At 46.0% G+C, this 24,099-nt stretch overlaps 1 protein-coding gene across 1 annotated transcript in view; it reads left to right on the forward strand.

Annotated features, from left to right (window-relative positions):
* Positions 1-24,099, forward strand: part of LOC124622223 (leucine-rich repeat-containing protein 38-like) — a 47,932-nt gene that overhangs the window by 12,467 nt on the left and 11,366 nt on the right. Inside the window, exons 2-3 of the mRNA XM_047147875.1 lie at positions 12,617-12,975; positions 19,001-20,576. Coding sequence (XP_047003831.1) covers positions 12,617-12,975; positions 19,001-19,541 — 900 coding nt within the window. The 3' untranslated portion in view covers positions 19,542-20,576. The remainder of the gene's footprint in view (positions 1-12,616; positions 12,976-19,000; positions 20,577-24,099) is intronic.

The following is a 24,099-nucleotide window of genomic DNA, read 5'->3' on the forward strand; positions in this document are numbered from 1 at the left end:
CCACTGGAGGCGGGCTGCACGATGTTGGGGCGTGAGCGGAAGACGGCCTAACGGTGTGCGGGACCGTAGCCCAGCTTCATGGAGACAGTTGCGAATGGTCCTCGCCGATACCCCAGGAGCAACAGTGTCCCTAATTTGCTGGGAAGTGGCGGTGCGGTCCCCTACGGCACTGCGTAGGATCCTACGGTCTTGGCGTGCATCCGTGCGTCGCTGCGGTCCGGTCCCAGATCGACGGGCACGTGCACCTTCCGCCGACCACTGGCGACAACATCGATGTACTGTGGAGACCTCACGCCCCACGTGTTGAGCAATTCGGCGGTACGTCCACCCGGCCTCCCGCATGCCCACTATACGCCCTCGCTCAAAGTCCGTCAACTGCACATACGGTTCACGTCCACGCTGTCGCGGCATGCTACCAGTGTTAAAGACTGCGATGGAGCTCCGTATGCCACGGCAAACTGGCTGACACTGACGGCGGCGGTGCACAAATGCTGCGCAGCTAGCGCCATTCGACGGCCAACACCGCGGTTCCTGGTGTGTCCGCTGTGCCGTGCGTGTGATCATTGCTTGTACAGCCCTCTCGCAGTGTCCGGAGCAAGTATGGTGGGTCTGACACACCGGTGTCAATGTGTTCTTTTTTCCATTTCCAGGAGTGTATATTCCAATCTCTGCCTTCCCTTACAGTTTTCTTCCTCTACAGTTTCCTCTATAGCCATGGATGTTGCTGTTGCACAGAGATGTTTTCCCGTATGTCCTATATCCGGTGCTTTTCCTATGAGACCAAACTGCTGAGGTCATCTACATCTATATCTACATCCATACTCCGCAAGCCACCTGACGGTGTGTGGCGGAGGGCACTTTGAGTACCTCTATCGGTTCTCCCTTCTATTCCAATCTCTTATTGTTAGTGGAAAGAAAGATTGTCGGTATGCCTCTGTGTGGGCTCTAATATCTCTGTTTTTATCGTCATTGTCCCTTCGCGACATCGTCGAAAGTTTTTTCCAGGTCAACAAATCCTATGAACGTGTCTTGATTTCTTTTCAGTCTTGCTTCCATAATCAACTTCAACGTCAGAACCGCACTTCTGTTGCCTTTTCTTTTCCTAAAAGCAAACTGATCGTCATCTAATGGAGCCTCAGTTTTCATTCCCAGTCTTCTGTGTATCATTCCTGTCGCCAATTAGGATGAATGAATTGTTAAGCTGATTGCGCGATAGTTCTCGTACCTATCTGCCCTTGGTATCTTCAGGATTGTGTGGATGACATTTTTCCGAAAGTAGGACGGTAAATCTGCAGATTCATAGACCCTACAAACCAACCCGAATAGTTGTTTGCCTGCCACTGTGAACTTGAGACGTATGCTCCACTTGCAACTTAAGTACTATTACCATGTCATCAGTTCTCTGGTCACTAGACAACTGTTCATTAAGTTACACGAGTTTTCTCTTACGGCAGAGCTTATGACGGCTACTCGACGCCCCAATACAACAAGTAAAACCAGCCTCATGCGATGTTCTTTTATTTGCAGACAAAGATATTTTGCCAAAGTGGAGGAGATGAATAAGTTTTCATTGACGTCCTGCAGTGAAAATATTTTGTACCATCTCACTGAACTTCCAGTAGCCCTCTTGCAATCTTCAAGAGACATTTGCTTAGTTTCAAAACGCTAAGGATATTGTGCAGAAGGAGCAGCTTCCAGTGCGGCTGAAATTGCAAATGAGTCACTCCCAATAAATTTTAGAGTATCTGTTTGTTATGTGATATCGTGTTGTTGTAGACAAACATTTTATCATATCACGAACCATTAAATGATAAGTCTGAAACGGATTTTCCTTATGAGATTAAGAAGAACCACGCTTGCAATCGATTCCCGGCACTGCAAATTATCACGAATGTTAATGGATCTAATCATACAAGGACAAACCGTACTCAGCCAATCGTTTAATGTTTCTTGGCGATGAGAGTTGTCTCTACTAACAGGAAAAAATGTTATCATATAGATTTCTTATTATGCGTTTTACGTGACATTTAAAGGGTATGTTAAGTGCCTTATGAGTTTACAAATGGCCTCATTGGAGTTTTAGTGGCAAAATTAGATTTTTTTGTGGTCGCGGAAAGGTTTTCGGCTTTTTAGGCCATCTTCGGGTGACAACAGAATGTCGTAGACACAGATAAAGTTATGTGCGACTTACACATACATTATTTGTACAGAAGGGTAAAATGGCGAGGGAAATATCATTTTTTTGTTACACAGAAATAATTAGGTTTTTTATGTATAGATATATTTAATAACTGCTGAGAAATAAGTTGAATCTACAATTTGTATGTAGCATTTGTAACAAAAACTTAGTTTAACGTAGGTGAAAAAGGAAATTGAGTCTTATCGTTTAAAACTAAGCTGGCGTATTGTGACAAATGTTTCTTGATTTCCAGTATTTCCAAGAGAGTGAAAGGTCATCTTTCTACTTTCCTGAACGGAATGTAAAACTTGACATTCTACATCAAATGAATCGTTTACTGTTAAAATATGATCGGCAAAGATTGAAACTTTCTTCCTTAATCTCCAGTATCTTTAATGTTCAGATAACCTAATTGCTACAGTTCTGCCTGAGTGACCAATATATACTTTCCCACATTGCCTGCATGTTATTTTATACACACCACACTGTGTCAAGGCTGGCAGTTTGTCTTTGCAATTAAATAAAAATTTTGATATGCGGTTGGTATTATAAAATTCAGATCTGTAATTGAGAGACATTAGATTTTCTGCAAGATTATCAGAAATGCTGCCAATATTGGGGAGTTTGCACCAGTTTTTGTAACTATTGACTGACTGCCGTTGAACAGCGTATAATGTTACTCATTTTCTTTTTTCATAGTATGTTATCAATCAAAACAGAGTGATAGGCAATGCCGGAAGCGATATGTTTCATGGTCTGTAGTTCTGTCTGAAAGGCTGATTCAGATAATGGAACGGATGTGTGTGACCCACCATCGAATGGAAAGCTGCATGTTTGTGGCTGTCTAGATTACCGTATCTGTACCTATGTTTTTTCTGTAATGTCTAATTAAGTGTGTCCTTGTGCTAATGTCTATATCAAAGACCAAGAAGTTTATAGGAGAATCTCCAGCTCCATATTAAACTGAATTTTCTTATGTTGAGAGTTGAAATATTTTAGGAACTTACCTACTTTCTACATCTACATCTACATTTATAATCCGCAAGCCACCCATCGGTGTGTGGCAGAGGGCACTTTACGTGCCACTGTCATTACCTCCCTTTCCTGTTCCAGTCGTGTATGGTTCGCGGGAAGAACGACTGCCGGAAAGCCTCCGTGCGCCCTCGAATCTCTCTAATTTTACATTCGTGATATCCTCGGGAGGTATAAGTAGGGGGAAGCAATATATTCGATACTTCATCCAGAAACGCACCCTCTCGGAACCTGGACAGCAAGCTACACCGCGATGCAGAGCGCCTCTCTTGCAGAGTCTGCCACTTGAGTTTGCTAAACATCTCCGTAACGCTATCACGCTTACCAAATAACCCTGTGACGAAACGCGCCGCTCTTCTTTGGATCATCTCTATCTCCTCCGTCAACCCGATCTGGTACGGATCCCACACTGATGAGCAATACTCAAGTATAGGTCGAACGAGTGTTTTGTAAGCCACCTCCTTTGTTGATGGACTACATTTTCTAAGGACTCTCCCAATGTATCTCAACCTGGTACCCGCCTTACCAACAATCAATTTTATATGATGGTTCCACTTCAAATCGTCCGCACGCATACTCCCAGATATTTTACAGAAGTAACTGCTACTAGTGTTTGTTCCGCTGTCATATAATCATACAATAAAGGATCCTTCTTTCTATGTATTCGCAATACATTACATTTGTCTATGTTAAGGATCAGTTGCACTCCCTGCACCAAGTGCCTATCCGCTGCAGACCTTTCTGTATTTCGCTACAATTTTGTAATGCTGCAACTTTCCTGGTGGTACTGGTCCATAAGTGCAGCACATCATCCACTTTCCTGAACCAGTGCTTAACTTTGGTCTTCAGTGGTTCTTTCTGTTAGGAAATTTGTTCGGAACGTCCATGAGAATTCCAGATAGTATAGAACTAAGGGGTGAACTCATATGTAGGCCATCAGACTGACTATAATACTTGTTCTGAAACAGGAAATAATTCTGTTTACACACTTTTGACTACCAACAATTATGTCACGTAATTATTATTTACGAGCGTTTTTTTTCTAGGGTCTGTCGGTCACAAAATTAAACCCACTGTGAAAATCCGCCGAATCTTTGCGCAGGTGTATTGCGCAGTGTCTCTAGTATGTCCGTCGATCGCGTTACGTCGCACTTTTTAGTTCTGAGCACACAGTGAGCACCCAGATATGCCCAGAACAATAGTATATATGTGAGTGGTGCCTGTTCTGTGGGGCCTACCAGGCAGAACAGACGCCACACGTGATGACGCAGCTGGTGAATATTTTTTTGTGAAATATAGGAAGGGGAAAGAATGGGGGAAAGGATGGGTAGGAAGCTCATGACATTCAGCCACACAGGGCACTGTAGTAATGCAATGGAGAAAGCTGAAAATCGGTGCTGTACTGCGACTCGAACCAGATTTACCACCTTTCATGAGTGCTTGCCTTAACCGATTCGGCTATCCGGACGCGGTCCATGAGCGACTCAAATTTCCAAATTATCGAACGCTGCAATGCAGCGTCCCTCGTCCATCAACCCAATACTTGCGAATTATTGATTCCAGTACGAGTTTTCACGATATTAGGGCTTCCGCACTGAAACAAACTTCAAAGAGTCGTCACACTCTTACAGAAATGTACACTACTGGCCATTGAAATTGCTACACCACGAAGGTGACGTGCTACGGACGCGAAATTTAACCGACAGGAAGAAGATGCTGTGATATGCAAATGATCAGCTTTTCAGAGCATTCACAAAAGGTTGGCGCCGGTGGCGACACCTACAACGTGCTGACATGAGGAAAGTTTCCAACCGATTTCTCATACACAAACAGCAGTTGACCGGCGTTGCCTGGTGAAACGTTGTTGTGATGCCTCCTGTGAGAAGGAGAAATGCGTACCATCAAGTTTCCGACTTTGATAAAGGTCGGATTGTAGCCTATCGTGATTGCGGTTTATCGTATCGCGACATTGCTGCTCGCGTTGGTCGAGATCCAGTGACTGTGAGCAGAATATGGAATCGGTGGGTTCAGCAGGGTAATACGGAACGCCGTACTGGATCCCAACGGCCTCGTATCACTAGCAGTCGAAATGACAGGCATCTTATCTCAATGGCTGTAACGGATCGTGCAGCCACGTCTCGATCCCTGAGTCGACAGATGGGGACGTTTGCAAGACAACAATCATCTGCACGGACAGTTCGACGACTTTTGCAGTAGCATGGACTGTCAGCTGGGAGACCATGGCTGCGGTTACCCTTGACGTTGCATCACAGACAAGAGTGCCTGCGAAGGTGTGCCGGCCGGAGTGGCCGCGCGGTTCTAGGCGCTACAGTCTGGAACCGCGCGACCGCTGCGGTCGCTGGTTCGAATCCTGCCCGAGGCAGGATTCGAACCTGCGACCGTAGCGGTCACGTGGTTCCAGACTGTAGCGGTTAGAACCGCACGGCCACCCCGGCCGGCTGTGCGGATGAAAGTCACTAGTTTCCCACCTATCCTTCCCCTTCTTTCCCCACGCTCTCTTTCACATTAATAAATCAATAGTGGGTCCTGCCCAGTATGAAGTGAATGCTGTTATTCGATTTCTTCATGTTGAGGAGTTCCGCCTGATTACATGCAGGCCACATAACGTACCTGTCATGTGTGACAACAAAGTGCAGTAGTGATGCTGGAACTTTGAAGCAGGACATACAGACGTTCATGGTGCATGCAAGTATTTGATCGCCTCCTCTACAGCCGCGACTGGATTCCATCTGATTTTCATCTCTTCGCTCACATGAAGCAATGGCAGCGTTTTCGCACAGTCAACGAGCAGCAGACCAACACGGAGAATTGGAAGTTAGCACAGGTGGTCTACTATGACGAGGGTGTACTATAAATGCGTAAAACAGACTGGCGACTATGTAGAGAAGTGTTTGGAACATGTAGCTAAGTGCTGCAAATAAAACATTTTTGATTTTCACTATAGTTTCGATTTCACAACCAACCGGACCTAAAAAATTATAAAATATTAAAGACTCGTATTTGTAAAATGCAAAATCAGTGAAACAAAATTGTATTAGACGTTTCCTTTACGTTTCTTGTCTAAGTAAAATAATATTACCTTGCTGCATAAGTTCCTAGAGCTTTTGTTTTACACGTTGGTATTTCAACCGCTCTGGGTTCGTTTATCGATTGTCATTTTTCATTTGTGCTTCACTGTAGCTGGCTAAGTTTACGTATTGCCATTTTTTCGTCTGGAGACAGTGAGAGGAGCTGTGGACACTAGAAAATCGAGTGCCAAGTGTAGAAATTAGAACATTTCCGATACAAAAAAATTCTTCTCTTTGAGTTCAATAGAGGAGTGACAGGAGAAGAAGCACCCAGAAACATTTTTGCGGTGTCTGAGGATAATGCCTTTCGATGGAACAAGTTAGAAAAATGGTTTTCTCGTTATCAGGAGGGTCGTTTTGACATTAGTGACTTCAGGAAGGCCTGTGGGGTTCTATGAAGATCCTCTAAACGCATTAATACACAATGATCCGCGTCAGTGCACTCGAGAACGGCCAAATGTGATGAACTGTGATTATTCCTCCGTCGTGTGACATTTACATGTAAGTTCAAGTTCAGATGTGTGTTATATCTTATGGGACTTAACTGCTAAGGGCCGCGCGGGATTAGCCGAGCGGTCTCGGGCACTGCAGTCAGGGACTGTGCCGCTGGTCTCGGCGGAGGTTCGAGTCCTCCTTCGGACATGGGTGTGTGTGTTTGTCCTTAGGATAATTTAGGTTAAGTAGTGTGTAAGCTAAGAGACTGATGACCTTAGCTGTTGAATCCCATAACATTAAAAAAAAAAGAAAAACTGCTAAGGTCATCAGTCCCTAAGCTTACGCACTACTTAACCTAAATTATCCTAAGGACAAACACACACACCCATTCCCGAGAGAGGACTCGAACCTCCGCCGGGACCAGCCGCACAGAGTATGACTGCAGCGCCCAAGACCGCTCGGCTAATCCCACGCGGCATTTACATGCAACGGGTACGGTTCAAAAATCAGGTGTATGGGTGCTGAATACTATAACCCAAAATCACTCAAACCGGCGGGTGGTCATATGTGCACCTATGCTTGTTCGTCATCAATTGGCTCGTGAGCAACACCGATCATTCCCAAACCGTATCGTTACTGCTGACGAGGAATAGTGCCTTTATGCTAACACAAAGAAAAGAAAGTAATGGCCGAGCCGAGACAAAGCATCAACTTCCTACACAAAGACCTCCGCGCATCCACAACAAAATAATGTTATGTGTCTGGAAGAACGGTGACGGTGTGTTGCACTACGCATTGCTTCCCCGAGTTGTAACCACCTCTGTTGACATTTATTGTCAACAGCTGAGACGTCTTGCAGACGCAGTCCAAGAACAACGACCAGGAAGACTGCGTGAAGCGACGCTGCTCAACGATCACGCCCGACCGTACTCTGCTAGACTGACGAAAAACAATATGCAGGAGTTGGCAAGTCATTCCGCACCCACCTTATCGACTCTCTATCAAGCAACTCTCAAGGAATTACCTCTCTGGATGAAAATGCGCCCCGAACATGGCTCGAGGAGTTCTTCGTCTCAAAACCACGTGACCTCTACAGTCGCGGAATCGAAAAGTTACCCCTGCGTTGGGAGCCAGTTGTAAATAGTGAAAGGTAATACAGGGGTACTCGGGGCAGAACGGGATAGCGAGGCACAATGGGAAATTGCTCTTTTCTAGACTGGACAGTGTTGCAACCTGTTGTATGGGCACGTAACTATTTCTCCGAATGGAAGGGAAGTGAGGGCAGCCATTCTGATTTAGTTTGAAGTGCGAGATCTAAGTGCATTGTTGTCCGTCACGTTACCGCTTGCGTTATTCTAACGTTTGGTGAATTTCAACGCCAGGTAAGCTGTTAAATGTTAATTGTATATCCTGAAATGACACATTCCCTTAAAGTGCATGGCATTTGTTAGACTTTAGTTATTTAATGTGTTTAAATACGTCAGTTATTACACTCCATAAAAGTTGTTAACATGAAAAGTGCTCTTGGGGCGGAACGGGACGGGGCAGAATGGGATAGTGTCCTGTTCTGCACCGTCATATTTTGATGCAAGTAGAAAGCAAACCCAGCCTGGATGTCCATGGATGCCAGGCTCTCCCAACCAGCTATGTTCACCGAACAGCTCAGCTTTCCAGGTATCGCTCAAGGCTGTCATTCCAATCCCACTGATCTGTCAAAATACTCGGCGGACTACAAGACGAAAAGGAAAAACCGTCGTATTAAAAGATTCTCCTTGTAAGAAGGAACTGCAGAATGCTGTCGCACGTAATGTAGGCCTACAGAAAGGAGGAGGGTGCACAAATATGAACAATGTCAGGACAGAGACGTCAGGTGCAATGCAACTTAAGGCAAAAATATCAAACTGTACACCCAAGAAAACCAAATCAGAGGACATCAAAGACCTTAAGAAAAATAAAAGGAAGAAGATGATGGAGAAGAGAGAATCAGAGAGAGAGGATTCTGAGTGTCTCTACTGTGGGGACCTCTACTCCGTTTCTAATGAGGGCTGGGTCGCATGCCAGAGTGGGCACACAATTCATGTGCTGGCATAGACAGTGAAGATGAAGAGGAAATACTGATTTGTGACTGTTGTCGAAAGGGCTAGTAGTTAGTGGTTTGGTGGTTATTAAGCATTGTACATTTTTCAGAATGACATTAAAATATTTTCTTATATTGAAGAATTACTTTTTAATTGTTTAAATTACACATTCCTTAGTCTGATTTGCCTGTTATACAACATTTTGTCATAGTTTAATACGATATTAATAATTCAAATTCAACTTTTATGCAATAATTTAACAAAAAATACTCTTATCCCATTCTGCCCCGTGGGCTGGGCGGAGCGGGAAATATGCAAGACATTCTTTGAAAAATTGTAAAAAAAATGCAAAATGTATTGTTTTAAGTGATTTTAAAATAAGGTACATTAGGTTACACTACAAGGTGTTTTCTTATCACTTTAAGAAGTGTTTCCTTGTGTTCCCTTATTTTATAGAAATTGTTAAACATTAAGTATCCCGTTCCGCCCCGAGTTCCCCTATTATTGATGAGTAAAGTCTCTGTTACATGTATCTGTTATGTTGATTAAACGTGTATAAAACAGTATGAACTTATGCACCAACATTGTAAGTTTAAAAATAAAGGGTATACAGGGTGTTACAAAAAGGTACGGCCAAACTTTCAGGAAACATTCCTCACACACAAATAAAGAAAAGGTGTTATGTGGACATGTGTCTGGAAACGCTTAATTTCTATGTTAGAGCTCATTTTAGTTTCGTCAGTATGTACTGTACTTCCTCGATTCACCGCCAGTTGGCCAAATTGAAGGAAGGTAATGTTGACTTCGGTGCTTGTGTTGACATGCGACTCATTGCTCTTCAGTACTAGCATCAAGCACATCAGTACGTAGCATCAACAGGTTAGTGTTCATCACGAACGTGGTTTTGCAGTCAGTGCAATGTTTACAAATGCGGAGTTGGCAGATGCCCCGCGGTACGTTTGTATCGAGACAGATTTCCAGAACGAAGGTGTCCCGACAGGAAGACGTTCGAAGCAATTGATCGGCGTCTTAGGGAGCACGGAACATTCTAGCCTATGGCTCGCTACTGGGGAAGACCTACAGGGTGTTTCAAAAATGACCGATATATTTGAAACGGCAATAAAAACTAAACGAGCAGCGATAGAAATACACCGTTTGTTGCAATATGCTTGGGACAACATTACATTTTCAGGCAGACAAACTTTCGAAATTACGGTAGTTACAATTTTCAACAACAGATGGCGCTGCAAGTGATGTGAAAGATATAGACGACAACGCAGTCTGTGGGTGCGCCATTCTGTATGTCGTCTTTCTGCTGTAAGTGTGTGCTGTTCACAACGTGCAAGTGTGCTGTAGACAACATGGTTTATTCCTTAGAACAGAGGATTTTTCTGGTGTTGGAATTCCACCGCCTAGAACACAGTGTTGTTGCAACAAGACGAAGTTTTCAACGGAGGTTTAATGTAACCAAAGGACCGAAAAGCGATACAATAAAGGATCTGTTTGAAAAATTTCAACGGACTGGGAACATGACGGATGAACGTGCTGGAAAGGTAGGGCGACCGCGTACGGCAACCACAGAGAGCAACGCGCAGCTAGTGCAGCAGGTGATCCAACAGCGGCCTCGGGTTTCCATTCGCCGTGTTGCAGCTGCGGTCCAAATGACGCCAACGTCCACGTATCGTCTCATGCGCCTCTATCCATACAAAATTCAAACACGGCAACCCCTCAGCGCCGCTACCATTGCTGCACGAGAGACATTCGCTAACGATATAGTGCACAGGATTGATGACGGCGATATGCATGTGGGCAGCATTTGGTTTACTGACGAAGCTTATTTTTACCTGGACGGCTTCGTCAATAAACAGAACTGGCGCATATGGGGAACCGAAAAGCCCCATGTTGCAGTCCCATCGTCCCTGCATCCTCAAAAAGTACTGGTCTGGGCCGCCATTTCTTCCAAAGGAATGATTGGCCCATTTTTCAGATCCGAAACGATTACTGCATCACGCTATCTGGACATTCTTCGTGAATTTGTAGCGGTACAAACTGCCTTAGACGGCACTGCGAACACCTCGTGGTTTATGCAAGATGGTGCCCGACCACATCGCATGGCCGACGTATTTAATTTCCTGAATGAATATTTCGATGATCGTGTGATTGCTTTGGGCTATCCGAAACATACAGGAGGCGGCGTGGATTGGCCTCCCTATTCGCCAGACATGAACCCCTATGACTTCTTTCTGTGGGGACACTTGAAAGACCAGGTGTACCGCCAGAATCCAGAAACAATTGAACAGCTGAAGCAGTACATCTCTTCTGCATGTGAAGCCATTCCGCCAGACACGTTGTCAAAGGTTTCGGGTAATTTCATTCAGAGACTACGCCATATTATTGCTACGCATGGTGGATATGTGGAAAATATCGTACTATAGAGTTTCCCAGACCGCAGCGCCATCTGTTGTTGAAAATTGTAACTACTGTAATTTCGAAAGTTTGTCAGCCTGAAAATGTACTGTTGTCCCAAGCATATTGCAACAAATCGTGTATTTCTATCGCTGCTCGTTTATTTTTTATTGCCGTTTCAAATATACCGGTCATTTTTGAAACACCCTGTAGAACGACGAGGACCTGCAATGGACGAGGCAATTCTTCGTGCAGTTGACGATAACCCTAATGTCAGCGTCAGAGAAGTTGCTGCTGTACAAGGTAACGTTGACCACGTGACTGTATGGAGAGTGCTACGGGAGAACCAGTTGTTTCCGTACCATGTACAGCGTGTGCAGGCACTATGAGCAGCTGATTGGCCTCCACGGGTACACTTCTGCGAATGGTTCATCCAACAATGTGTCAATCCTCATTTCAGTGCAAATGTTCTCTTTACGGATGAGGTTTCATTCCAACGTGATCAAATTGTAAATTTTCACAATCAACATGTGTGGGCTGACGAGAATCCGCACGCAATTGTGCAATCACGTCATCAACACAGATTTTCTGTGAACGTTTGGGCAGGCATTGTTGGTGATGTCTTGATTGGGCCCCATGTTCTTCCACCTACGCTCAATGAAGCACGTTATCGTGATTTCATACGGGATACTCTACCTGTGCTGCTAGAACATGTGCCTTTACAAGTACGACACAACATGTGGTTCATGCACGATTGAGCTCCTGCACATTTCAGTCGAAGTGTTCGTACGCTTCTCAACAACAGATTCGGTGACCGATGGATTGGTAGAGGCGGACCAATTCCATGGCCTCCACGCTCTCCTGACCTCAATCCTCTTGACTTTCATTTATGGGGGCATTTGAAAGCTCTTGTCTACGCAACCCCGGTACCACATGTAGAGACTCTTCGTGCTCATATTGTGGACGGCTGTGATGCAATACGACATTCTCCAGGGCTGCATCAGCGCATCAGGGATTCCATGCGACGGAGGGTGGATGCATGTTTCCTCGCTAACGGAGGACATTTTGAGAATTTCCTGTAACAAAGTGTTTGAAGTCACGCTGGTACGTTCTGTTGCTGTGTGTTTCCATTCCATGATTAATGTGATTTGAAGAGAAGTAATAAAATGAGCTCTAACGTGGAAAATAAGCGTTTCCGGACACATGTCCACATAACATATTTTCTTTCTTTATGTGTGAGGAATGTTTCCTGAAAGTTTGGCCGTACCTTTTTGTAACACCCTGTATATTGCTGATTACGGGGCTCAGCAGGTCATCAGTGATACGGGCCCTCGCGTCTTGAAGCCGGTCGTGACAGTAGCCACAGCTCCTCGAACCTCCTTCTCTGTTTTTTGCAGACAATGGATCTGCTCTTTGATGTCCCATCTGTGGTGGCCCGGTCGCAGTGTTGGCGGCTGCTGTTGGCAGTCTGGCTGTTGGCCAGTGTGTCGGCGTCCAGTCCGATGCAGTGCAAGTGCTGGAAGGAAGAAGCCCACACGTACCGCTGCGTTGGCTGCTCACGCCTGCCACTGAACGTACCGACGGACGCGACCCGCCTCAGAATGGCCGGAAACCGCGTCTCTAACACCCACTTCGTCTCGTCCAGACTGGCCGACCTCAAGTCCATCTACCTGAACAACAACAGCATCACGTCTCTCTACACTTCGGACCTCTGTCCCCTGAAGAGTCTGATGGTGCTGGATCTATCAGCCAACAAGTGAGTACCACTTCCATCGAGCCGGCCGCGGTGGTCTAGCGGTTCTAGCCGCTCAGTCCGGAACCGCACGACTGCTACGGTCGCAGGTTCGAATCCTGCCTCGGGCATGGATGTGTGTGATGTCCTTAGGTTAGTTAGGTTTAAGTAGTTCTAAGTTCTAGGGGACTGATGACCACAGATGTTAAGTCCCATAGAACTGAGCCATTTGAACCACTGATTCATCTTACTTATGATGATATTCTTTGCTAGGTTGTGAGTGCTCAATTTGAAAAGTAAATCAATTTTTAGCTGTCGCGCTCAGTTTTCTCCTTGCGTACCACCTTCTGTCTGTGGAATTACTTGAAAAAGCTGCAAATTCTTCTGGGGCCCATCTTCGAACAGGCGTTTAGAAGAAAAGAGGTGTAGGTGACAAAATCATGATCTGCGAAAATGGTCTCCAAAGTCTGTATCAGATTTAAATTTCTATGTTCATTTTTTTACATTGCCTGCAATAGCCACAAAATACAGTGGTTATTAATTACGCAATGTCAGTGAATTAAATTGAGAATGATGTTGTCAGTACTGTTTATACGACTAATCTGCTTGCCACTTACACCCTTCTGCCTCTAACGATGTCACTTACATACCTTTTACTGTCATTAATGTCAGGTTTGGAATGATCCATAACAACATAATGTAATATTTTGTCCCATTTTCATCTATTACATCAATCCATACACAAAACTTTTATTGAGAATATGTACAATGAAGTGGAAAGGCAAATGAATAAACAGTGTTGCATCCATACAAATTACAAAAAAAGAAGTATATGTATGTGTATATTTATATATGTATGTTCCAAATCTCCTCCTAAACCACTGCAACGATTTCAATCAAACAAGGTACAAACATCACTTACTGTGTGTTAAGAATCACTGTGGGGGGTGAAGAAGCAGTGTACCCAACGACGTTCAAATACCACTGTGTATTGTGTATTAAACGGGGAACCTAGAAACGACGGAGAGATTTCGTCCCGCCATAGCTCTCAGTGGTTTACAACCCCACAACAGGCCACAGCAGTCTACCCACCCCACCGCCGCCTCCCCAGTATGCATCCAGCAAACTAATCACTCTACAATATACCTTTCCTCTGGTCCTCAGAAACGTACTCACACAAGCAATTTCCACTTTCTCTTCATCTCCATATCCTCAAACCACACCCCTTAGAAATATCAACATGTTAGCTGTGCCAGATGCCAGAATCCACGGCGAAATTTGAACTATACCGGATATACAGGGTGCTCCGTAACAAGTGGTGTAAGTTGATATGATACTAGCAGAAAGAAAGTCTCTCAAGGGGAACCAACCATAGGTCGCTCTCTGATACAGTCTAAACTTCTCAGGGTGAAAGTACGGCGAAAATAAAGAGAACTGCCGGCCGGTGTGGCCGTGCGATTCTAGGCGCTTCAGTCTGGAACCGCGTGACCGCTACGGTCGCAGGTTCGAATCCTGCCTCTGGCATGGATGTGTGTGATGTCCCTAGGTTAGTTAGGTTTAACTAGTTCTAAGTTCTAGGGGACTGATGACCACAGATGTTAAGTCCCATAGTGCTCAGAGCCATTTGAACCATAAAGAGAACTTTATTTTGGCCTAGGTGCCAACTCTCAGTAGCTAACATTAAAATGACGGTCAAAGTTTCGACGTGACATCGTCAACCCGCCCGATCGGTGTAAAATCAAGTGAAGCGCTGGCGCAGTGTAAAAGGGCACAAGGTCTCAGTGTAGTACCTGTGTTCAAATCCATTTGTATGTTTCTTTTATTTCGTTTGCTGTCCTGGAAGTATGTGACCTCAATTTTTTTTTTTGTTATATCACGAAATGCAACGAAATTATTGGCCAATCGGGCGACAAGTGAAAATTTGTGTCAGAGAAGGACCTCAAATTATTGGCCAGTCGGGCGACAAGTGAAAATTTGTGTCAGAGAAGGACCCCGAACCCTGCTTTACGCGAGCGACCGCCTTAACCGCTTCGGGTATCCCAGCGCCATAAGGCCTGCGGTTTGGTCGCACTAAGAGACAGCGCTCACCAGGCCGAGATCGTACGTTCAAACGACAATCACTTGTGTGCGGGCAGAATCTGCTCTCAACGCTCAAGATCAGTGCGCACCATTCCATCTTCCAAGTGTTCCTCTGATGGCGCCAGTCGAGCCGTGCACGTCGATGCTGCGGCGTGAGAGGAAGACGGGATAGAGGTGTGCGTTCCAGTAGTCCCACTGCTAACAAGTAGTTCACAGTAGTTCGAGTTGACATGTCTGGGCTCACAAGCCCTCTTACCTGTGCTGTGGTAGCTTTACAATCTGCTGCTGCTGGCCGGCCGGTGTGGCCGAGCGGTTCTAGGCGCTTCAGTCCGGAACCGCGCTGCTGCTACAGTCGCAGGTTCGAATCCTGTCTCGGGCATGGATGTGTGTGATGTCCTTAGGTTAGTTAGGTTTAAGTAGTTCTAAGTCTAGGGGACTGATGACCTCAGATGTTAAGTCCCATAGTGCTTAGAGCCATTTGAAGCTTTTTTTTTGCTGCTACTGCTGCCCTTGCAATACGACGATCCTGGCGGGCGTTGTCTTGCGCGAATGTCTGGAATCTCGCCTAGGGGTGTGAGAATATTCACTTGATCACTGATACCAGCATCGTCGCACAACTGACGAAGCACGTCCTAGGTCTGTGGCAATTCTCCGAAAGGACCGTCCCGTCACTCAGTAAGCCACAATTTGACCCCTTTCAAACTCACTCGTTTGGTACGGTTGACTTCTTGCTTCGCATGTGAACCATCAATTAGGGCAGTTCACAAACAACAACTCAAGTACACATGTTATTCCAAAAACGATATCGTGGAAGTAGGGGCCAGGAGGTGCTGGTGAAATAACACACGCTGCTACGGTTATCTTTTTATTGTAAAGGCTTTCTCTATAAAAAAAATTAAGTCTGGCATTTTAACACAAAAAACAATTTCAAAAACAATTTCGAATAGCTGACAAATTTTCTTTATGAAAAGGAGATTCCCAGGTATGACGTTAACAACTTCTCAATAGTAGGATTTTAACTTTATATATATAAGACAACAATTGAAAAAACTCTTTTAAATAGCTGGCAAATTTTCTCTATGTAAAGGATATTGCAAGGTATGACGTTAACAACTTCCCAATCATAAGATTTTAAACTTGTTATATCTATAAGAGAACAATTCGTTTAAAAAACACCTTTAAGTAGCTAGTTTGTACTAAAGCTAAAATAGTTCTTCTCGCCAGTTAAATAACTTACATTACACCTGTCAGTTGCTACAAGATAAATGTGAATAAGCCAGCACACAAGCCTTCACATTAAAGGCAGTTCCCAAAAAGATTTTCCTTAGCTCGGTGAGGGAGTGACACGTGTAAAGCGGCCCAAATGACAATAGGCTGAATAGTTACTGGTGGTCAACAGGGCGATAGCACATCAGCCCCAAAACTTCCATTACAAGCCGCCACCTCCCCGAGTTTCCCAAAACCAGAAGATGTAGCAAGGCCGGTGCCTGCACAGACTCCGAACCACAGAGACACGCGACACCGACCCTAAATCACCCAATCTAGGTGTGAATGAAACGGCCCGACCAAGAAGCAATTACCACCCACGTTCCCACGGACAGGCAGACGAAAACTGTGGTGGGAAGACCCCAACAAAACCACTGGTGAAGAAACTCATACACTTCACTAGAACTTGAAAAACCCCCTTCTCACACTCCACCACAGCGCAGGGAACACGTTGCACTTCCAAATGCTCGTCAGAGCCAACCGCTGCCAGTGGTTTCAACGGCCGATAAGAAGATATACGGTCCTGCGCGCTGATCTCCTGCACCACGGCTTCTAAGCTTCATAAGCCACGTACATGCGTGTAAGGCAGACTGAACCCCTGACAGCCAAGAGGTCGGGCAAATCACGTGGCGAGCAGTTGACGACCCCCAACAACAGGACCCCGCTCGCGCCACCACCTCTCTCGGTCACCATCCAGCACGTACTCCTCGATCGTCACGCGACCGTACACTTGCTCCACCTCGCGCCAGAGGGCGGTAGCGATCCAAACAGCGCGCCAAACCGAAAGCGCCACCGCAAACACTAGACGCGAGGCGAAAGCACTCCGCCTGGAGCGATTTTCGAAGAGCCGGACACTACTACGGCTCAATACGTTTGCACCACAATGAGCCTTCTTTCTGTGAGCATTCCCTATTAAAGCGCAGACACAGATGGCGCTCTCGTAGCTATGCCACTACGATATCTGTTAGCGGACGACGTTGAAATCATTATCAGCACATCTACTATCCCCCAGGTGGCATATGCCGTCATCAGATGAAAATCGACGTCGTCTTTCCAAGTGTATATCATGAATTACTGCGCTGGGAAAGCGTATCCGTGTATTCATCCTGGAGATGACTACCAAACTTATAAAATTGAAAAACTGTCTTATACAGACATACAGAGAGACTCAATAGGTGCCAGAGGAAAACTGGGCAGGCCAGCCCATTTTCTGGCAAAGCGCAGGACCGTGACTGTTTCGCTATCTAAACGCACGATACCGTTCCAAAAGTGGTATCAGGAGCCTACATTTCGATTGTCAAACGTTACGAGCAACTTTGGTGCCGCATGTACTGTCTACCTTCGCATTATATGAGTATTATTCGTGGATTAACCTACGATCGACTCTTTAAAAAACAGGTAACTTTTTTGTAAGAAATCTGCACTTACATGTTCACATTACCTCTCCACACAGTTGCCATCCAAATTCAAACATTTGTCGTACCGTGGCACCAGCTTCATTATACCTCCATCAAAGGATGGTGCCGCCCGGTGCTTCAGCCAGTTCTTTACAGCATCCTTGACCTCACAGTCGATCGTGAAGTACTGAGTAGCATGCCGCGTCTTCATCTTGGGGAAGAGATGAAAGTCCCTTTGCGCTATGTCAGGGCAACAGAACAGATGTTGGAAAGTATCCCAGCCAAGAAGTCTGAGATTTCCTTTAATTTGGTTCGCAGTAAGGATCGCACATTGTCGTGAAGCAGCTTAATTCCTTCGGCAATCATCGTACGCCGCTTGTTTTGGTTTGACCTAAGGAGTTTCGCAAGTATGTCGCAACAAACCTATGACGTCACAGTATTCTCACGCGTTACTTTCACGAAATCTGCTGCCAAAGTTACTTTACGATAAAAAAACTGTAAACCTTTTTCCGGTTTGACAGCGTCTCTTTGAATTTTTTGGGCTTATCGGGAGAAAGAGTTCACATACTGCATCCACGACTCATCGCTAGTCCCGATTCTGCTATGAAATTCCTGCTGCCCTTCCTCGTAGGGTTAAAAGAATATCAAAGCCGAACCCATTCTTTTGGTTTTGCGAACATGGCTTAGTCATTTTGGTACCCTCCGTGCTGAAAACTTGTGTTAACCTAATCTCTCTGTGATACTGTTGAAAAGGATTTTCCTCGAAACCTAAGGCACATCTTGATAAACTTCGGAAATTGTTAATCTTAGCCTCGCATGCACAATTTCATCAGTATGTTCATTAGTCACCCGTGAATGCCTTTCTCGACTACTTTCACCAAGCAGATCTGTGCGATGAGCCTTGAATTTTTTGCAGTGCTCTCTCATGGAACCATCAAACGCCGGCGCCCTACACACTGCAAAACTGACGACGAATCTCGGTAGTATTGACTCTTTCTGCAGCGGGAAGCGAATGACGGAACATACCTCGCAACTGTCGGGACAAGTGTTAAAACCGTCCACTTCAATCATTGGCAGCTTACACACTGGCGAATGCCACAGCGAACTGAATGAAGCAACTTGAATCTTCAAAGTCACCTTTTCCATCTACGCTAATATGATGAAGCTTTGAGTATATTTAACACGCAATCGGAGGTTAATTTATAAATAGCATTCGTACGAAATCTCACGCTTTTGACTACTGCCGCAATATCCTAGACTGCTCTCTTTCATTGTCAGCTAAAAAAACTCTTTCTTTCCTTTTGCAGCCTGGAATCTTTTGATGAAGATAGCATCGCTTGCAACGACCAACTGCAGAAGCTGGTCCTGGACGATAATCCACAAATCCAGCTGGTTGCCCTCCGCAGCCAGTCGCTGAAACACCTCTCCCTGCGGAACTGTGGGCTCACCAGTTTCGACCCACAACTGCTGAGGCGTCTTCGGAAGCTGCGTGGGTTGGATCTACGCGGCAATGACGCTCTTCCTTGTGGTCAAGTTACCCAGGACCTCCACAAATACTGGCCGCGTCTCAGAGTATACTGCGACGTTCAAACAAGTGCCACAAAAAATACCAGCACCGGCGCCACCACCACTACCACCACTGCTACCAATGCAGGCCTTCCACCACACTCACAAGATGATATCGTTCAAAAGATCCAGTTAGTTGCCCCCATTCCAATAGTACCTCTCGTTGTAATACTGGCGGTCGTATTAGCAGCTGTCCTCTTCAGTTTATGTAAGAGGTCTGGCCATGACTGTCGGCCAGGCGTCGAGTCTGGAGACGGAAAGCTGCTCGAAGAACCATGTTGAAAGCTGTCGACCTGTGCGACATTCGAGCTACCTCCCCTAAGAATGCCTTTGTGGTCCTGATCGGCCATAGAGACGAGTTGTCCTCTCCTCGCACTCGATCATCCAGTGTCACCTCGAACGCAGTGGCGCACGCGCTACAGGAGAGTACACTGTGCTGGAAGGGAGAGCCAGTGCGGTTTCCTGTGCTCTCAGTCCGGCTCCCGGGTACCGCCGGGTGGGGTTTTCCGTGGTTTTACTCACCAACAAGTACATCAGAACGCACTTCACCCAGTCCACGGACGTCCTCTCCCACATGTCGCTCCGAACACCGAGCAAACGAAGTGCGGACCACGCGGTATCCGTTCCAACATGCTCCAAAAACTCCTCCTCCAACTCCTACTCCTTTTCAAGGCCCTGAAGTCTCGGTCGGTCTGACCACATCAGCTCGGTTGAGATCTCGTATGTCCCGGTGCGAACGTCTGCTCAGTTATATGGCCAACGAGATCTCGGTCATAGTGGAAATATTGTCAAGGGTGGGTGAGGGGACAGGCAGACCTGCATCGCACTCGGTGCTCAGTCTGTAGACACGACGCGTCGCGGTATGCGTGTAGTGCATGCCGATCCTTGCACCGTGGTGGAAGAGAAATGTCGTGTCAACACCAGCCGCGACTGTCTCGCCTTCAGCTGGCACCCCTTGACAGGGTACACTTTCATAAACCGCTAGTTATGTCCTATACAGTCCTGAACCATTCCCTGGCCTGCAGTGCTGTGGTGGTGCACAAGTATCCAAATCGTAGCTGAGGGGCTAACCGGCCGACCATCTGCCATCAACTGAAATGTGCATCGAGGGATTCCTGACTAATCCGAAGACCGCTTGCCGCTGCGGCTCCAACAACTAAGGCGAATAAGAGTATCCAGTGTGTAGACTAGCGTGTCGTGGTGCACGCAGAGCCTTGCACCGTGGTGGAAGAGCAAATCCGTGTCAACACAACCACGACTGTCTCGCCTACAGCTGGCTACACTTCTCAAGACCGGGTCTTCAGCAACAGTTCACCAGTAAGTTATATCGAAGATTTCTCCACTGACGCAACTATCCACTGCTCTGTCCTACAGAAAAACCACTGACACGTTCTGCAACAGTTGACTTGGTTTTTTTCTTCTTGCAGTGATTACCTTCAGTCCCAAGACTGATTTTGTGCGGCCCCCACACTTGTCTATCGTACATAACTCTCTTGATATCTGGATAATTGTCGCAGCTTAAATCCTGCTTACAGCAGTACAGCCTTGGTTCTATCTATAATTTTTACTTCAACCCCCCCTCGCCCACCCTCATCCCTCCACCCCCAGCTTCCACCCATATTTCCCTCAGATACCCTACTGACTGTTCCTAGACACATCAGGATGTGTCCAATCAACTGATCCCTTCTTTTAGTCGCCGGCCGGGGTGGCCGAGCGGTTCTAGGCACTACAGTCTGGAACCGCGCGACCGCTACGGTCGCAGGTTCGAATCCTCCCTCGGGCACGGATGTGTGTGATGTCCTTAGGTTAGTTAGGTTTAAGTAGTTCTAGGTTCTAGGGGACTGATGACCTCAGAAGTTTAGTCCCATAGTGCTCAGAGCCATTTGAACCATTTGAACTTTCTTTTAGTCAAGTCAGGCAATATATTCCTTTTCACCATATTCTAACTATTCCTCTTCATTAATTATTCGACCTATTCATCTAATCTTCAACATCCTTCTGCAGCGTTACATTCATACAGCTTCTATTTTCATCTTGTCTATAACGATATTATACACATTTTAATTCTGCACATGGCTGCAGTCCAGACAAGTACCTCCAGAAAAGGCTTCTCAACATTCAAATTTACATTGAGGTGAAAAAGTCATGGGATACTTTTTATTTCTTGTTGGACCTCCTTTTACCCTGTGTAGTCCAACAATTCGACATGGCATGGACTCAACAAGTCGATGAAAGTTCAAAAATGGCTCTGAGCACTATGGCACTTAACATCTGAGGTCATCAGTCCCCTAGACTTAGAATTACTTAAACCTAACTAACCTAAGGACGTCACACACATCCATGCCCAAGGCAGGATTCGAACCTGCGAGCGTAGCAGCAGCGCGGTTCCGGACTGAAGCGCCTAGAACCGCCACAACGGCCGGCTCGATGGAAGTTCCCTGCAGAAATATTGAACCATGCTTCAGCTATAGCAGTCTATAATTGCGAAAGTGTTGCAGGAGCAGGATTTTGCCCACGAACTGACCTCTCGATTATGTCCCAGAAATTTTCGATGGGGTTCATGTCAGTCGATCAGGATGACCAAATAATTCTCTTGAATTGTCCAGATTACTCTTCAAACCAATCTACATCTACATCCATACTCCGCAAGCCACCTGACGGTGTGTGGCGGAGGGTACCTTGAGTACCTCTATCGGTTCTCCCTTCTGTTCCAGTCTCGTATTGTTCTTGGAAAGAAAGATTGTCGGTATGCCTCAGTGTGGGCTCTAATCTCTCTGCTTTTTATCCTCATAGTCTCTTCGCGAGATATACGCAGGAGGGAGCAGTATGCTGCTTGACTCCTCGGTGAAGGTATGTTTCGAAACTTCAACAAAAGCCCCTACCGAGCTACTGAGCGTCTCTCTTGCAGAGTCTTCCACTGGAGTATATCTATCATCTCCGTTACGCTTTCGCGATTACTAAATGATCCTGTAACGAAGCGCGCTGCTCTCCGTTGGATCTTCTCTATCAACCCTATCTGGTACGGATCCCACACCGGTGAGCAGTATTCAAGCAGTGGGCGAACAAGTGTGCCGTAACCTACTGCGGCCCTGTGACATTACGGATTGCCATCCACAAAAGTTCTATCGCTGTATGGGAACAGGAAGTCCATGAATGAACGCGGATATTCTCCATGTAGCCGAACATAACAATTTCCAGTCAATGATCGGTTCAGTCTGACAGAGAACCCAGTCCATTGTTGTCAGCTTGGATCCATGGCTTCGTGGGGTTTGTGCACACTCCAACCATACTATCAGCTCTTACCAACGTAAATCGGGACTGTTATAACCAGGCCACGGTTTTCCAGTCCTCTAGGGTCCCGCCGATATGGTCTCAAGCCCACGAGAGGCGCTGCAGTCGATGTCGTGCCGTTAGAAAAGGCAATCGCGTCGGTCGTCTGTTGCCATAGCAAATTAACGCCAAATTTGGCCGTATTGTCCTAACGGATGAGTTCGTCATGCGTCCCACTATGATTTCTGCGGTTATTTCACGCTGTATGTTAGGACTAACAACTCTACGCAAACACCGCTGCTCTCGGTCACAAAGGGAAGAACGTCGGCCACTGCGTTGTCCCTGGTGAGAGGCACTGGCTAAAATGTGGTATTCTACCAGACACACTTGACACTGTCAACCACGAAACATTGAACTCCCTGACGATTTCCGAAAATGGATTTCCCGTGCGTCTAGCTGCAACTACCATTCCGCGTTCCAAAGTCTGCTAATTGCCGTCGTGTGGCAATAATCATTTCGGAAACCTTTCCACAAGACTCACCTGAGTACAAATGATAGCTCCAGCACTGCCCTTTCATACCTCTTGTGCGAGATACTACCGCCATCTGTACAAGTGCATGCCGCTGTCCCATGATTTTTGTCACCTCGTTGTATGTCCAATGTTAAGAAATTCTTGTTTTCCAGAAATGTCTTTTGTGATGCAGTCAATCTGCATGCTATATCCTCGTTATTTCAGCCATCATCACTTTTAGTGTCTCACCTCCTAATCTAATTCCCTCAGCATTGCTTCATTTAATTTGTCTACATTCCATTAGTGTTATTGTACTTTTGATGATGCTCATCTTATAATCTCTTTTCAGTACATTATCCATTCCACTCAACATCTTCCAAGTCCTTTCTGCCTCAGATAATTACGATACCATATATTAAATGTTGTGTCTAGACAAGACAGCCTAGACACAATGAGAGGAAGCCGAAAGGCACGCGCTACGCTCACGCAGATGGGCGTGAGGTCTGAAACAGGATACGTAATGAATGCTATAAAGAAAAGTACGTAGCTTCTGGAATACTTAACTTTAATCCATCCTGTTGGTACATCTGGAGATTGTGGCGATACAAGTGAGACTCTTTAGGTACATGCAATGTTACTAATGGCGCCTTGCTAGGTCGTAGCGATGGACTTAGCTGAAGGCTATTCTATCTGCTCGGCAAAGGAGCGAGGCTTCGTCAGTGTAGTCGCTAGCTACGTCGTCCGTACAACTGGGGCGAGTGCTATCCCGTATCTCGAGACCTGCCTTGTGGTGGCGCTCGGTCTGCGATCACACAGTGGCGACACGCGGGTCCGACATGTACTAATGGACCACGGCCGATTTAAAACTACCACCTAGCAAGTGTGGTGTCTGGCGGTGACACCACATTAAACGTCAAAGTTTTCAATTCTTCTCCTTGAAGCATTATACCTTTTCCAAATTTACCTTAGCCTTGCTTCAAATTTTGGAAACACACAGTTCATTCACATTTGCACGAGTAGAGATCGAGGCGTCGAATCGAGTGCAGCCCTCAGTTGCCT

Source organism: Schistocerca americana, chromosome 7, assembly GCF_021461395.2.
Source record: "Schistocerca americana isolate TAMUIC-IGC-003095 chromosome 7, iqSchAmer2.1, whole genome shotgun sequence".
Lineage (NCBI taxonomy): Eukaryota > Metazoa > Arthropoda > Insecta > Orthoptera > Acrididae > Schistocerca > Schistocerca americana.